The sequence below is a fragment of the Felis catus genome, chromosome D3 (genome assembly GCF_018350175.1).
Source record: "Felis catus isolate Fca126 chromosome D3, F.catus_Fca126_mat1.0, whole genome shotgun sequence".
Lineage (NCBI taxonomy): Eukaryota > Metazoa > Chordata > Mammalia > Carnivora > Felidae > Felis > Felis catus.
The window spans coordinates 72,601,369-72,618,530 of NC_058379.1; the positions used below are offsets into that span (position 1 = coordinate 72,601,369).

General features: G+C 35.2%; 1 protein-coding gene across 4 annotated transcripts in view; it reads left to right on the forward strand.

The window, feature by feature from the left end:
* DCC (DCC netrin 1 receptor) overlaps positions 1-17,162 on the forward strand; it is a 1,150,608-nt gene that overhangs the window by 1,094,929 nt on the left and 38,517 nt on the right. For all 4 annotated transcript variants that reach the window (XM_045042312.1, XM_045042313.1, XM_019815281.3 and 1 more), the window contains one exon: positions 11,419-11,574. In XM_045042312.1, coding sequence (XP_044898247.1) covers positions 11,419-11,574 — 156 coding nt within the window. The remainder of the gene's footprint in view (positions 1-11,418; positions 11,575-17,162) is intronic.

Consider the following 17,162-nt stretch of genomic DNA (forward strand, 5'->3'; position numbering starts at 1 on the left):
ATACTTCCATATGGCTGTCTAATAGGCAATTCAGCTATGGAGATTCTACTTTTCATAATTCCCTTTCCCACCTCCAAACTTGATCCTCCTACTTCTTTCCCTATTTCAATAAATGTTACCACAGTTCATCCATTTACTCTTGTTGAAAACTCTAGTTTCATACTCTTTAATCCAAATTTCATCACACCCCAAATTCAGTCTTTCATCAGTACTACAGTTCTTGCTTACAATACCTGATTTGGTCCCAAATCTGACCACTCCTTCCCATCTCAACTGCTCTGTCCTAACGCATGCCAGCACCATCTGTTACAGATTCTTGACCACAGTTCTAAACCTGTAACTAGTCTCTTTTCTTTAGCTCTTGCCCCTGTAGCAAGTTGTCTATAGAGCAGCCATTCGATTGCATGAATTAGATGATGTTATTCCTCTTAACTTCCCGTAACATATAGAGTGAAATCCATGATTTTACCATGTCCTACAAGGCCCCATGTGATAAAACCTCTGGACTCATTTCTCATTTCATCTCCTGCTACTACTCTAATCCTTTTCAGCCTCATAGCCTTCCCCTCTGTTCTTTGGATAATAACACAAGAACTTCTCACTTGCTCTTCTCTTTCCCAGGAATCTCTTTTCATAGATATTTACATTGCTTTTCCTTAATTTCATTCAATTCTGTGTTCAACAGCTCCCACTATAGGTCTTCCCTGACAAATGTCACACATAGCATCTGTGGTCACTCTCTGCTCTATATATTCTGCTTTGTTTTTCTTTATTAATGTGTATGACCATCCTGTTCACATTTTTGTATTTGTTTATTTGTTTCCTGTATTTTAATGTAATTTCTATAAGGGTAGAGATTTTGTCTCTGTGATCAGTTCATATCCTCAATACTCAGAACAGAGCCTGGGAGACTTCAATCAAGATAATTTAGGTGAATGAATTAACAGTTGCTTCTCTCTACTTTACTATATGTCATGTTTCCTCCATGCTCCATTGCAGCTTTCAGTGTTACTCTAATAAGTACAAAAACTTTTATGGAATTTATAATGAATTCTAGCTCTTCAACTCATGGGATAGATATAATTATTATGCCTGTTTCTCTAATAAGGGAACTGAGTCTTGGAGAGTTTCAGTACCTAGCTTTTAGTCACACAGCATCTAAGTGGCAGAACCAGAATTTGGACTCACAAGGTCTGGCTTCAGAGTTCTGAGCTCCTAATCACTAAGCTCCCTACAGAGGTACCCTGTGAAGCCATTGTCCTTCTTTCATTTCTTTCATTACATACAGAGACATTTATGCTGAGCTGTTTCACTTTTCCCCTCCAGCTACTTTCCTCTTGTAACAAAGTTCTAGTGGTGCTAGTCTTCTATAGTTTCTTCTGTGTCAACTATACTCAAAAAAAAATCCTTTGTGGACCCTTCTGTTCCATCCACAACCTTCTTATGCAATAACTTCTCATATCTTGTTGATTTTCCTTCCACAATATCTTTTGAATCCCTGGCTACCTTCCCATTCCCTGGAGTCATATGTTAATTCTCTTCTTTATGACCTCACACCTGAACTGTCGAAACAGCTTCATAAGGAGTCCCCCCTTCTAGCATCTTCCAGATTCATATGTATCCTGCCTGACAGGTGTGTTCCTAAAACAACTTAAATATGGCATTCCATTCTATAAATTTCTCCAAAGGCTCCCCATTGCCTGCCAAGAAAAAAACACCTACAAACCGCTGAGCATCTCACATTTAAGTCTACATTTCTAGTGTCCTGTTCCTATGCCTAGATAGATATAGTAGGTAGTTAGGTAGTTACGTAGGTAGGTAGATAGATATAGAGATAGAGAGATAGAGATATATCCTAGATTCCTGCAAGGCTAGACTAAATTGCCTGTCCATAAATATACATGGTCTTTTCTTTGTTTTTTCCCTCTGAACATTTCTTTCTTTTTGGAATGACTCAGTGGCTATCTCTACCTAACAAAGTTGTATGCATTTTTCACAGACCAGAGCAGATAGTGATGCTCTCATAAATTCTTTCTTTTCTGAATGTTGTATCCAGAAAATGATGGCTTCCTTTCTCATGTTTGAATAGCATTTCATTCTACTATATTCGTGGCATTAATTATGTATTGCCTCATATGTTTAGGTATTCCAGTCCAAATCTGTCCTTTTCTAACAGGTTGTGAATTACTTCATGATAGGGAGGGAATGCATCTAATTCATCTTTGCATTCATACATTGTATAGCTCAGTACTAGCACAAAACTGGTGCTTGCTAAACGTCTGTCATATGAATGAATGAATAAGTAAATGCATTATAAGACTGCCTTGTGTTTGTAACACACCAGTGTTTAAGGACCTTTCTTAAAATCAGTTATAATTAGAATATCTTCTAATAAGATTTTATGATGTATTAAGGGCAGTTAAAAATGTTTTTACTAAACAGGAAAGGAAATAATGAGCTTAGAAAGAATGAAAAATGAAATGAAACCTAACAAATACTGAGAATTTCTGAATATTATTCACTTGCTAAATACCTGGCTAATTACTATTTCAGTGAATCCTCATAATATTATCATGTGGTGAGATTATCCTGATTTTACAGATATCGAGACTCAGATAAGATAAGAGACTCAGACAGCTTACTGACTTACCTCAGAACACACCTGGACAACCTCTGAACCTCTGGTATTCTGCTTCTCCAAGGACTAAGATGATTTGCATGCCTTATATTATTTATATACTTTTTAAAAAGATTTTTGACAATAGCCCATCCAATTTACAATTATGGAAACTAGGAATGTGAGAGTAGGAACCCAAAACCTGTGCTAGATCCGTCCACTACATTGTGCCGCCTCAAGTTGTCACCTGGAGCTCCAACTTGCTCTTTGCCTACAACAGCAAACCTTTCCTTATTCCTGGTGTCCTACTCTACATGAATGGGGGCCGTAAAATGACCAGCAACTGATTTTGTTGCTATCTTAAAAATTATCATATAATGCAGGTACGTTATTTTAAATAGTGAAATAGTTTTATAAAATGTATAAGAATATTCTGACCCAGCAATCCCAATCTTATACCAGTTTTAACCTTGGGTAAAATTACCCAGCAGAGATACATAATGTATTCGCCAAAAGACGCAAACAAGAATATGTGTGGCAGTACCGTTCCCCCATATCATATCTTTATTACACCATAACATATTCATTATATTCAGTGGAATATAATGCAGCAATGAAATTGAACAAACTAAAATGCCATAAACAATAGGGAGAATCTCACAGATAAAATGTTGTAAGACAGAAACCTAACACATTTATGAGATTCAACTTATGTAAATTTTATTATTATTTTAAGTTTCTAACATTATTTAGGAGAGACAGAGTGTGAGTGGGAGAGGGGTAGAGAGATGGAGAATTCCAAGCAGGCTCTGTGCTGTGAGCACCTAACCCAATGCAGGGCTCGAACTCAGGAGACTGAGATCATGACCTGAGCTGAAATCAAGAGTCAGACGCTTAACCAACTGATCTACCCAGGTGCCCCTCAATTTATGTAAAATTAAAAACAGGCAAAATAATCTATTGGGTCAGCATTCTGAAGAGCAGTTACTCTTGATGGGAGATGATCAGTGACCAGAAGACCCATAGGGCAACTTCTGATAATGTTCTATTTCATGCCCTCGATGATAGTTGCAAGGCATTTCACTTTGGAAAATCACTGAGCACTACTTTGGATATTCCAATTTTCAAGATATATATTATACCTAAATAAAATTTCTATGAGAAATGAAGACTCAATAGAAAATATATCTTTGAAGTAACTTTGTCATATCATATTCTTTGTTACCTCCAAGCTCTGTGTTGGTAAAACTCTATCTAACGAAAGGAAATGACTTCAACATATAATCAAAGTTGATTTTAAAATAAATTCTTAAGCTTTCTGATAAATAAAATAAACTCTTTGCAATTGACATGATTGATAGGTCTTAGATAACTCTGCTGAACAAATTGTAAATCTGTATCTTGGCAGAGCTATGATTTCATTCAGAAGAGCAGATACATTTTCTGATGGCCCCACTTGCAGTATTATTTAGATTTATCAAGTCTTTCATCTACTGAGTCTTGTATAAACTACATTGTAGCATCGCACTGATTTCTAGTCACATGTATGAAGATGTTTGCTGTTCCACTTAAGAATCGCTATTTTTGTAAGACTGTCTTTTCCCCTTTTCCTTGACATTTCTCAGCATGCTTTATAAAATGTAAATTAGCAGATCAAATATAGACGATCTGAAGTGGCTTTTTGTTCTTAAAATCCATGGGGAAATGTATTTAATTTCATTGGAGTGCAACATCTGTTTATTTGTCTAAGGTTTGTCAACTTATTGCTTGAAAACATTATGTGGCCTCTGTTTGCTCCTATCCCTGAACACATTTCACAGCAAAGTAAACTAATGCTCATGAGAAACACACTAGCTGAAAGCACAGGCAAAAATACCCACGTATTTTGATTTTCCAATCCCGAGCACTTTGTTTTAAAATGGTAGCAAAGGCTGACTATTTTTACAATGACCAAAGAATTATTTTAAATGTTTTTTCTTATTATAAATGAAATTATTTATGAAAAATCAGAAGCAACAGGGCACGTGGGTGGCTAAGTCAGTTAAGCATCTGACTCTTGGTTTCAGCTCAGGTCATAATCTTTCAGTTCATGAGATGGAGCCCCAGTTGGGCTCTTTGCTGATGGTGTAGAGTCTGCTTTGGATTCTCTCTGTCTCTCTTTCTGCTCCTCCCCACTATGTTTTTTTTTCTCTCTCTCTCTCTCAAAATAAATACACTTAAAAAAAAAAAAAAGAAATCAGAAGCATCAAGTATAACTTTCCTGAATTTTTAAAGGGTATTTAAGGGTCATATGCTGGGTTTTCAGGAATCAGACTTTGCGACAGAATTTAGAGTACAGGCAATTTATTAACAAGTGCTTTCTGGAATAACACTTGTGAGGGTAAGGGATGCAGGACTGGGAGGAGGGAGAAACTGAACTGGTGACTTAGTTTAATGGGAGCTGCAGCTGACCCTATGGGTTGCTCTGGTGCTGGGCTTGCCCTTAGCGTTTTCCCAAAGGAGGCAAGGGAGGTGGGTTTCTGGACTTTGTCTCAAGTATGATGCAGGCTGCCCCTGCAAAGTGGGGTGTAATCTTGGGCAAGCAACTTCTTTGGCTGAGAGCAATTCCTGGAAGGATAAAAATTTACTTACATTTCTAGTATTTTATTACCTGATGGAACATAAGTATTTGTTTGACCTTGGTTCCCCCTTCCATTTTCAACCTGTGTTTTCTTCTGTAAAGTGCTAGAGGAAAGGCGAGGAAGCAGAAATGGGAGGGATATAGATCAAAACAGGTGACCTCTAAGATTACATTAGTTATAAAATTCTGATAATTAAATGTATGAGAGTTTATTGGGCAGGAGCCTCCTGAATTTCATTTTTTTCTGTTTCCCTGTACATCTTTAAGGGGAAAAAAATGCAATCCCAGCTTTTTTAAGGGAAAAAAGTCTGAAAAAGTGGCCTGAAAGTATCTAGTAAAAAGACTAAGGCAAAGGAAGGCATACAGTTTTGCTTTTGTGATAGCTTAGAAGCTGCTTATGACCACTGGTTTGGGGCTTTCTAGAACATTCACTGTGAAAGCCAACTCTTTTTTTCCCCACTCCCACCATCTGCTTTAGTAACTTTACTGCAGAACTCAAACAATGGGTTGGAGAAACTATTGAGAAGTGAAGAAGCAGATTTTAAAAACTGGAATTCTGTTGGCTTGAGGTGCTGTACTACCAGAAGTCCATCTTTTACTGATATGAAGATCATTCCAACCCCTAAAACATTTGATTCCAACTCAGAATCCCTGCCTGAACCTTGCATTCATGGTGTAAGAAGCCAGTATCCTAAGACTGATCCCAGCTTAACAGGTTCTAGAACGGGGCATTCATTCTATCACCCTGCAGCCCCTGTGAATGCCTACATCCGACCAAGAATGCTTTCCTAGGATTACTGAGCGCAAACAATCTTAAGATCTGTTGGATCCCTGGAGATTGATAACAATAGCCAGCTTTTTCAAAAGGCTGACCCCTGACGCTCCTCTCTTCTGTACTAAGGAAGATCTCTCAAATCCTCATAGCCACTCCACAAAGTTGGTACTAATATCATCTCCACTTTACAACGAGAAAACTAAGAAATAGTGACCTTAAATCACTTGCCAAGCTAATGAGCAATTATCCATTACCTCCAAAAGGAAGCAACATAAAACAAGCACTCATTTTCTCAACAGCTTCTATCACGTCCACAGGTTTTTCAGCATGTCCTCAAGACATGACTCCTGGCTTCCCCCAGAGGGAGTGATCTAAAAGAGAGAGAGAGGATAATCTTTTTTTTTTTTTTTTAGTTTATTTATTTATTGAGAGAGAGAGAGAGAGCAACCAGGGGGACAGAGAGAGAGGGAGAGAAAATCCCAAGCAGGCTCCACCCTGTCAGCACAGAGCCTGACACAGGGCTCAATCTCATAAACCATGAGATCACGGCCTGAGCCGAGATCAAGAGTTCAATGCTTAACCACCTGAGCCACCCAGGCGCCCTCGAGGGCAATCTTTTTAAACCTGATTTGGGAAGTGGAATTTCTTCTGCATTTCTATAACATTCCATTGGTCACCAGACCAACCCTGGTGAAATGTGGCAGGGAACTCCCCAAAGATGTGAATATCACAGTGATACTCAATGGGAGGCATCTTAGATACTGGCTGTGACACCTACTCAGTGCTAAAGTGGCAGAACTAGATAATGAACCCAGGCAGTTTGACCTCAGTGCTTGGGCTCTTTAGCATGATATGGAGAATAACTACAGAACACATAGTTGCGAATGTTCACACTTTTCCTAAAGAGGACTTTGGTGGACTTTTGGTGGACTTTTTCGTGTATATTCCATGAAAAGTGTTTGCCAATGGACGCCTGAAAATGTGAAGGAGATAAAAAAAAATATTTATCAAGGGCCATAGGCACTAAATTTCCAAATAGTCCAGCTGATATATCGGTCATTGCAGAAAAGACGTGGTAAGGAGAGGCAGAATGAGAAATCATTTCACATAAATTCTTTTCAATTCGAAATATTATCTTTACTCTTATTTTTCTGCCTCTCCACTTCAACACCTCTCTCAACTATGTCAAGTACCATGTTGAAAAATACCTACAGAGGGCTTTATTTATTAAAATTGTAGCTTAAAAAAATCTCTACTTTAGATTTCCTATAGGTTGTGTTTATTGCTAACATTTTTAAGAATGTTGTGAAAGCTTTCAGATATCAGTGTGCCCTGTTCAGAGAGCTAAGTAATTTGGTGAGGAAATTTCAACTTGAAAAATCTTTGTGCATCAGTGTGAGATATAAATTCACTTGTCAGCAAGCTGTGTCAGAGCTGATTTCTTGTCATCTTTGGCCACAGAGAAGAGATGTATTGAAAATTCTTGATGATATCGCTCTCCGAGTTGTTTTACATAAACATAGTGCAGCGAATGCTTTGAACTACAGTGTGAATAAGAGAGAGAGAGAGAGAGAGAGACAGAAGCAGAGACAGAAAATGTGTGTGTGGATGTGGAAGTGGATGTGTGTTTCTGGCTTTTAAAACTGACACGTAGCAGAAAAATACTAAAAAGCATTTCAATACATTGTGTTGTATCCAACTTACTTTAGAATGATCATTTCTGCAAGAACTGTGTTATAAGTAGGTGTAGACTTCTGTGCCCTTTTAGAAATGAATCATGAATCAAAATACTTCACAACCAAAGCTTTGGAATACAGACTATTCTATGTCAGGGAATAGAACTATGGGAATTGCTGAAATGCAGAAACATACAATAGGTTTATTATTTTTTAAAGAATTATTATTTGCAAGCCATTTGTACCCAGGTCAGTAGTGAAAATGCAAAACTCTTAGAAAGGAAAATTTCTTTCTTCAATAATGAAAGACTTGGAACTGCAATATAAATTTAATCTCTTGGGTTCTCTCAGCTCTCTGATTTTATATTCTGTGCCTTGCCAAATTATTTTTTGTTTCTCCATTCAAATTTATTCAGCTCCAACCAAGAGATATGTATGAAATTCTTTTTCTAAGTGTATTATAAGATATTGGTTAAGTCCAAATAATAATATTGATAAGGAAATGTGCACAATTTGTGGAGTGGGTACCTTCTATGTATCTAAGTGAAACTATCATTGTCACATTTATTTATGGGTAAAAATTGTCAACACAGGGATAGCTTTACAACCTGGCAATCTATATTAATGACTATGCAGTGATCCCATTTGATCAGTAAGATAGATGATATCATTAAATTGACTACCTGGGAGACTGAGAGTTTAAGTTTTCTGAAAATAGACATTATATTATTGTATGGTTCTTATTTACAAATGTATTCAAGTCTATTATCACTACCATTATTACTATAGTAACTATAAACCGTAAGAAACTAAATAATACATCAAACCACTTAAAAAGTCTCCAGTGGGTTGAAATGACAGATTTTTAAATATTACTTCTAGAAAATCCTTCTTATTAACTCACTTGAAAAATAAGAAGTATCTCTATCAGTATAGTGTGAGAGACACAAAGATTACAAAATTATAACCTCTTTTCTTTAAGGAATTTATAGTCATTTTAGCTGATATCTGGCTTGAATCTCTGATTCTTTTTACCATTTTCTCTGTCATTTTTTTTCTTTTTCTTCTTTTCGAGTCTGTTCATGTGTTTGTATATCCCAATTTACTCTTTCTAAAGTATCTTTATAAGACATTGCGCTGTAAACCACTTACTCTCAAATTTTCATTCAGTTCGTCCCAAAACTAATTTGAAAACTTTGTATCACCTGAAACATTCTGAATTTAACGTTTAAAAGAGTTTGTTATAAATACCTGTGAAAAATGTACTTTTTTCATATACCACTCTCTTAAATAAATTCAAATGCATAAAAATTATATCAGTTTGATATCCACCACCATCCATTTACAAAATATGTGAGGAAGCTTCTCTTTCACTGACAAAAATTTACACTTGTTTCCCCTTGAACTAGTACCTGCGATTTAATTTCCCTACAGAATAATATACAAATGCCATGTCTTTTATTGATCATCTATCTTACTTCTTTGCAACATAATATTTCTATAAACTGAAATTAAATGTTATTTTATAGACGTATGTGAGCATAAGTTTTCAACTGCTGGGTTTTTTTCTTCTGGATTCAGTTAACACTACAATTAGTATTTCTGTACAATTGTGTGTAAAGAAAGATTTTATTAGAATTCTATCACTCAATGACATGAATGAGGCTTTTTCCATACACTTACTGCATACATCTGTGGATTAATGTTACTTTTTGCATAAACTCTATTCCAATATTTTTTTAATTTATCTAAACACTACGAAACTTTGTTTGCATTTATGTGTGGTTGACTGTTACAATGTGATTTTTATAGCAGTCACTCAATGATTTGAACTTTCAAATTATATGTCAGAATCCCATACTTTTAATTCTCACCTGAAGTTATTTTTTATAATGTTTCAAGTAACAACTAGATACTGTCCTCCAATTATACTGCAAGTATAAATTTTAGAAACTGCCTGACTTTCAAAAGTATTTGTTAGTCATTCAAGTTACTTACTTCATCATTTTTAAGAGATGCACCTATAAAAAGCTTTACCAAGTCTTACAGAGTAATTATAAAATACATCTGCAAACTTTTTTCACTAGGAGGTACTTTACATAATACAATATATTAAGACAGGATTTGAAGTATTGAAATATCACTTATACCATTACAATATAATTCTTTGAAAAAATGTTTTTATTAAAATCTATACAGTTTTTAATTCAATTTGTGGAAAACACCCATCACTTCACCTACTTAAAAGAATTAGTCTTATTGTGAAACCAATTTTTTTTTATTTTTCAATTCAAATAAGCCTGTTAATGTGCATTTCAAGGAGCATTATAAATACACTGAGAAATAAATTCCAGAGTGTAATTTTAAAAGCTATTTTACTAGAAGCAGCCCTTTTGATTTAAAATTCTGTATGTTTAGTATAATTAATCTGCATTTTAGGTTAAAAAATATGCTTTAAATCTACATGTTGTTTGTAACTAACTTAAAATAATACAAAGTAATCTGTATCAATGATTATGAAGTTACTTATGTAAGAGGAATATGATAAAGAGAAAGCTTTTTCTTTGGTAAATATGTATGCACATGCATGTTAAACTCCAGGATTGGCATTAGGGTGTAATTAAATAAAACTAATGCATATAATAGAAACAACTTGAGTAATGTAATAGACAAAAATATACTGCTGAAGATCATTCCAGGAGCTAGCTTAAAATTTTATTTTTTATTAAAAAGAGGTAGGAAATACTAAACATTTTCTAAGATAATGTAAGATGAAGATTGACTATAATTAGAATAAATATTTTATAATGTGATATAATTTAATAGATATTGAATAATGGGATTGAATAATGCTTAATACACCTAGGAAATCTTGTGTAAGATATTGATCTGTGGGTTTAAGCCAGTATAAGTAAAAAATGTTTGGTGTTCCCAGACAACATTTAGTTATATTTAAATTAATGTGTCATTAAGCTGTACCGTTTTGCTATTTGAAGACATTTTCTATTTAAATAAAAATCCTAAGTATGATTATGAGATTATACCTATCAATACCTGATCATCTCTCAAGAGCATTACATCTTTCACAGAAGTAACATAAAATTCCCACTTCCTTAGCCCACTTTACCCAATATATTCAGTTTCTGAACAACTGAACATTTCTTGGGTTCTTGCTTAGGAGAAAATAAAAGGCAAAAAACAAAACAAAACAAAACAAAACAAAACAAAAAACCCCACCAGGAATCCTTAATGTGCCTTTATAGTAACTTGATTCATTGTTTCTTTCTTTGAAATCATAGGAAATTTTAGGGGCGCCTGGGTGGCTCAGTCAGTTGAGCATCTGATTACTGATTTCAGCTCAGGTTATGATCTCGTAGTCGTGAGATCTTGCCCCGAGTCAGGCTCTATGCTAAGTTGCGGAGCCTGCTTGAGATTCTTTCTCCCTCTACCTCTGCCGCTCCCCTGTTCCCTCACTCTCTGAAAAAAAAATAAAATTTAACTGATACCCTGGGAAGTTTGACCTCAGAGTAATGTTCTATAGTAAGGTGCTGGAGGCATGAGCTTTTTTAAAGAGAGACTTTGTGGAAAGAGAGGTAAGTAAAGGAACCTATAAGATACTATGAAGAGCATGCATGGATTTGAAGATGGGAAAGTTTAGCCATTTCCTTTCTGCTTCATAGGTGACAACATAAGATAAATAATAATAATAACAACATCTTTGTTTTTGCAGCTGTCGTGAGTGCCATCCCTGTGCCAACCCTGGAAAGTGCCCAGTACCCAGGAATCCTTCCATCTCCCACGTGTGGATACCCCCACCCACAGTTCACCCTCCGGCCTGTGCCATTCCCAACATTGTCCGTGGACCGAGGTTTTGGAGCAGGAAAAAGTCAGTGTGATGCATTTTCCTTTCTTTTTATGAAGAACGAATGAATAATAACCAAGGATGTCTTGTTAAATGTATAGCATTCTGACATTATCATCCCTTGGAAAAATTGACTTTCCTCTGCCCTGGGCCAGAATCAGAGCACAGTCAGTCCTTCGGATCCTACCACATGCTTTTAAGCTGATTCTCTAGGAGTCTTTCCACAGTACGCTCCGCAGACAATATGGGAAGTTGTGTGGAAACAGAGGTTAACCAGTTCAGTAAAACAATGAAGTGCCAGGTGCTTGAAATTAATACTTGCTGTCAACTAGGAAGTTAATAATCGAGTGACTATATTCCAACATGTTCTTGTGTAAGTGTCTGTTGGATGTATTTAAAGGTGTCTCACTGATTCCTGATGAACCAGTACTTAGATGAATGCTTTAGCTTTCTTTGGTTAAATCGGTTAAGCAATAGCGTTTCATGTTTAAGTAATGATTGTTGGAGAAAAAGATTTCCAGAGTAGTATTTCATTTGTTTTTGTTTGTTTGTTTTTCTGGTTTTAATAAGATAGAGTTGACATACAATATTATGTAAATTTAAGGAATACATTGTGTTGATTTGAGATACTTATTTATTGCAAAATGATTACCACCATAAAGTTAGCTAATACCCCCCTAATGTCACATAAGAATGGTTCCCTTTTGTAATGAGAATGTTTTAAATCTACTTTCTTGCTTTCAGGTGTATAATACAGTATTATTAGTTATAATCACTATGCTGTACATTAGATGCCCAGAACTTAATCATCTTATGACTGGAAGTTTGTACTCTTTGACCAACATCTCTCTTTTTCTCTCTATCCCCCCAGCCCCAGGTAACCACCATTCTAGTCTCTTTTTTTATGAGTTTGTCTTTTTTAGACTCTACATGTAAGTGGTATCATTTAGTATTTGTCTTTCTGTGCCTGATTTATTTCACTTAGGATAATGCCTGCAAGGTCCATCCAGATTGCTGCAAAAAAGTGTCCTTGTTTCTCAAGGCTGAGTAATATTCCATTGTATATAGGCCACATCTTCTTTAACCATTCATCCACTGATGGACACTTAGGTTGTTTCCATATCTTGGCTATTGTGAATAATTCTACAATGAGCATGGGAGTATGTACGTCTTTTTGAGATCTTGTTTTCATTTCCTTTGGACATATACCCAGAAGTGAGATTGCTGGATCATATAGTAGTTCTATTTTTAATTTTTTTAGGAACCTTTATACTGTTTTCCATAGTAGCTGCACCAATTACCTTTTCACCAACAGTGCACAAGAGTTCTCTATTCTCCACATCCTTTCCAACAATGATCTCTTGTCTTTTTGACAATAGCCATTGTAACAGGTATGAGGTGACATCTCATTGTGGTTTTGATTTGCATTTCCCTGATGATTAGTAAGGTCATATATTTTGACATATGTGTGAATACACATATATGTGTATTTTCACATATTTGTTGACCATTCACATGTCTTCTTTGGAAAAATGTGTATTCAGTGCTTCTGCTCATTTTAATTTAATTTTTTGCTATTGTATTGCATGAATTTGTTATATATTTCAGACATTAACCCCTTATCAGAAATGTGGTTTGCAGATATTTTCTCCCATCCCATAGGTTGACTTTTCTTTTGTTGATGGTTTTCTTTGCTGTACAGAAGCTTTTTAATTTGATGCAATCTCATCAGTTTATTTTTGCTTTTGTTGCCTTTGCTTTTTGGTGTCAAATCCAAAAAGTCATTGCCAAAATCAATGTCAAGGAGCTCACGCCCTTTGTTTTCTTCTAGGAATTTTACAGTTTTAGGTCTTAAGGTCAAGTGTTTAAAACATTTGAGTTCATTTTTGTGTACAGCATAAGAAATCCAGTTTCATTCTTTTGCATGTGGCAATTCAGTTTTCTCAGTGCCATTTATTGAAGATTATTGCCCCACCGTATATCCTTAGCTCTTTGGCATAAATTAATTGACCATATATGCATAGATTTATTTCCAGGCTCTTCATTCTGTTCCATTAATCTGTGTGCCCATTTTTATGCCTGTACCATACTGTTTGACTATCATATCCTTGTAATGTAGTTTGAAATCAGAAAGTGTGATACCTCTAGCTTGCTCTTCTTATCAATATTGTTTTGGGATCTTTTGTAGTTCCATTCACATTTTGGGATTGTTTGTTCTATTTCTGTGAAAAATGCCATTGGAATTTTGATAGAATTGCATTGAATCTGAGATCACTTTGGGTAGTACAGAAATTTTTAACAATATTAGTTCTTTCTACCCATGAGCATAGTCATTTCTACCCATGACTATCTTTCCTTTTATTTATGTCTTCTGAAATTTCTTTTGTCAGTGTCTTATAGTTTTCAATGTACAGATCTGTAACCTGCTTGGTTAAATTTATTCCTAAGTGCTTTTTTTCTTTTTGATACAACTGTAAATGAGATTGTTTTCTTAATTTCTCTTTCTGATAGCTCATTGTTAGCATATAGAAATGCAACTGATTTTTGTATGTTGATTTTATATCCTAAGGATAGTATTTCATTTGTTTTAAGGAAAGTAGGTATGGAGAGAGATTCTCAATCTATTGTATACACCCTGGTGGTTTCTCCTATACCATTTGACTGTTTTTTTTTTTTTCTTCAAGCACAGCAGTTTAAAATCGATTTTATGGCTTTCTTCCCTTAGTTAGGAACAGGTGACTCAGCAGCTCATGTGAGATAGGATGTTTTGTAATAGATAAGATGGTAACAGCAATAAAATATATTTGTGAGGTAAGCTATATTTTTTCCAACCCAACAGGGACAGCGCTAAGAAATCATAAATCGTCTAGATGTAGCAAGGTTAGAATTAAAAGGCATCAAAAATCTGCCAAGAGAGAATTAGATTTATTTTCCCTTTTCTCACTGCACATCGTGTCTACATAATAGAGTTGTGTGCAAAAACTCAAGGAAAAATAATTCCCCAAACCATACCAAAGGGGATTAACCGAGGAAGATACGGGAAGTCTAGGAAGCAAAATTTCCAAATCCCAGGACAACTAGGAAAAGAATTCCAGTCAAATAATTCAGAAGCCACAAGGCCCTGCTTCTGCTTCTGAAATGTACTCTCCCCAGAAAGAAAGAGGGGATTATAATTTTAATCTAGCTTTTCCCTCATCATATCACTGTCTAGTGTTTTCTTTTGATTTCATCTATATTCTCTGACTTTAAAATGAAGCATGAGAAGAATGTGTAAAATGACCTTTAACTCTCCACCATAGCAAGACCAAGACAAGCCAAAGTTCACTTCATTTATTTTTAAGAAGTTAACTGTTTTATTTGATTCATGATGTGTTCCTGTAGTTTCTTTTTCTCTTTTAAAGACATAGTTCTTTCTGAGATTTCAGCATCCCATTTATTCTTTCTTTTTTCTCTTGATTTGGTGCAACACGCAAAACTGCCTCATTGAATCACAGGGATAATCATTCCAAAAGTTAAATGTCAATGAAAGCAAAAATAATAAATAATCTAGTATAATTTTCTCCTCTTTCCCCACCAGCCAAAATAAGTTACACGGAGAAACGCAATACCAATGGGATAGAGATACATATATTCCACCCAACATGAACTAGAGAATTCACAGGGAGAGGGAGGGAAGGGTGAATTGTGAACAAATAATACAATCTACCACAGATTACTATTCACCAGGAGGACTTGGGTGTGTCACCATTTCTCATTGTAGAGTCTATGTTTCAGATCATTCCACAGTGTGTGTATTCATTTCTTAGGCTGCCTTGATAAGGGACCATAAACCAGGTGGCTTAAAATGATAGAAATTTATTCTCTGATAGTTCCGGAGCTAGAACTCCCAAATCAAGGTGTTGTCAAGGTTATGTTCCCTCCCACATCTCTAGGGGTGGATCCATCTTTGCCTCTTCCAGTTTCTGGTAGTCCCAGGTGTCCCTTGGCTTCTGTAACTCCAATATCTGCCTCCCTCACATGGCTGTCTTCCGTCTGCCTGAAGAGATTGTATAGACCCAGGCCTCTAAGGGCATGAATATTTGGGGGCCAGAAGGCAGACTTTTATGAATAGAATTGTGTCTCCCAAAAAGATATGTTGCAGTTCTAACCTCCAATACTTGTGAATGAGATGTTATTTAGAAATAGGATCTTTCCAGATGTTATCAAGTTAAGGTGAGTTCATGCTGAATTAGGGTGAGTCCGAATCTAATATGGCTTGTATCCTTACAAGAGAAGGGACTCAGACACACAGGGAGAAGATGGCTATGTGACAACAGAGGCAGAGATTGGAGTGATGCATGCCAATCCAAAGAACATTAAGTGAACTATGACAAAATGTGTTTTTATTTGTGCTTAGGGACTACAGATTGGTTTATATCTGTGGTTACAGTCTCATGTACCACTCTGGTGCAGGACTTTGATAGTGGAGCAGGCTGTATATGTGGGAGCAGAGGGCATATTGGAAATCGCTGTACCTTTTACCCAGTTTTGCTGTGAACCAAAAATGCTTTTACAAAATAAAGTCTACTAGATATAAAGGAATGAATGAATGAATGAATGAGTAAATAAATGAATGAAATAAAGAAACATTTAGTCTCTTCAATAATTTTTAAAATTTTATTAATTTCTTTTAAAGTAAGGATTATTAAATAAGGGTGATTAGATAACTATAATATATAATATAAATATAAAATATAAATATATAATATAAATATATTTATATAAATATATTTGATATATAAATATATTTGATATATAAATATATTTATATAAATATATAAATATAAATAGATATAAAATATATAAATATATAAATATAAAATATATAACTATTATATTAAGTTATATAAAAAAAGGGCTCCTAAGAACAGAGTTCTTAGCATAGTAATTTTTGAACTTGATCTAAAATCAAAAGGCATGGACATACCACTCCTGGCCAAGATTTTACAGGTTTTTAAAATATACATATAGTCATACATCAAGTGGTTTTTGAGCAAAAGGAATGTGCAGTGCAAAAGGAAGAGAAACAGATCTGTGTTTCCAAGTGATTACTTAGAAAAGAAAAAAAAATAAGCACCCTCTTTTCTAAGAAACTAAATATTCTCTAAATCACTGTCAGAACCAGTTAACTTCCAGCCATTCAGTATTGGCTTCTAAATGCCTTGGAGAACACTAAACACCCGTGTTCTTTCTCAAGCAGAAAACATTTCATGACTCTGGCTGGAGATGTCTTATTAGTCACCTTGAGAAACAACAAGTCACACATAGGAAAAGAAAAATCTGTGCCAAATGTGGAGACTCTCCTTCCTCCAAAGTTTTCTGAAAGACCTTCGAGTTGCACAAGAAATGAATCACTAAAACTCTGCCCTCAAAGATCTGCTGCTTTCTGAACTCAAAAATAAAGCTGAATTTCTCTCCTACCACAAGGAAAAGAAAAATACAGGATATAGTGCATTTGCATTACACACATTTGGTGATCCACTGATAAAGATTTATATATAGTTGTGACAGACAAATATCTCCTCTTCCTACTAATAAATTGTAGTCCTGTTCTTAGCTTCAATAGGCAAACC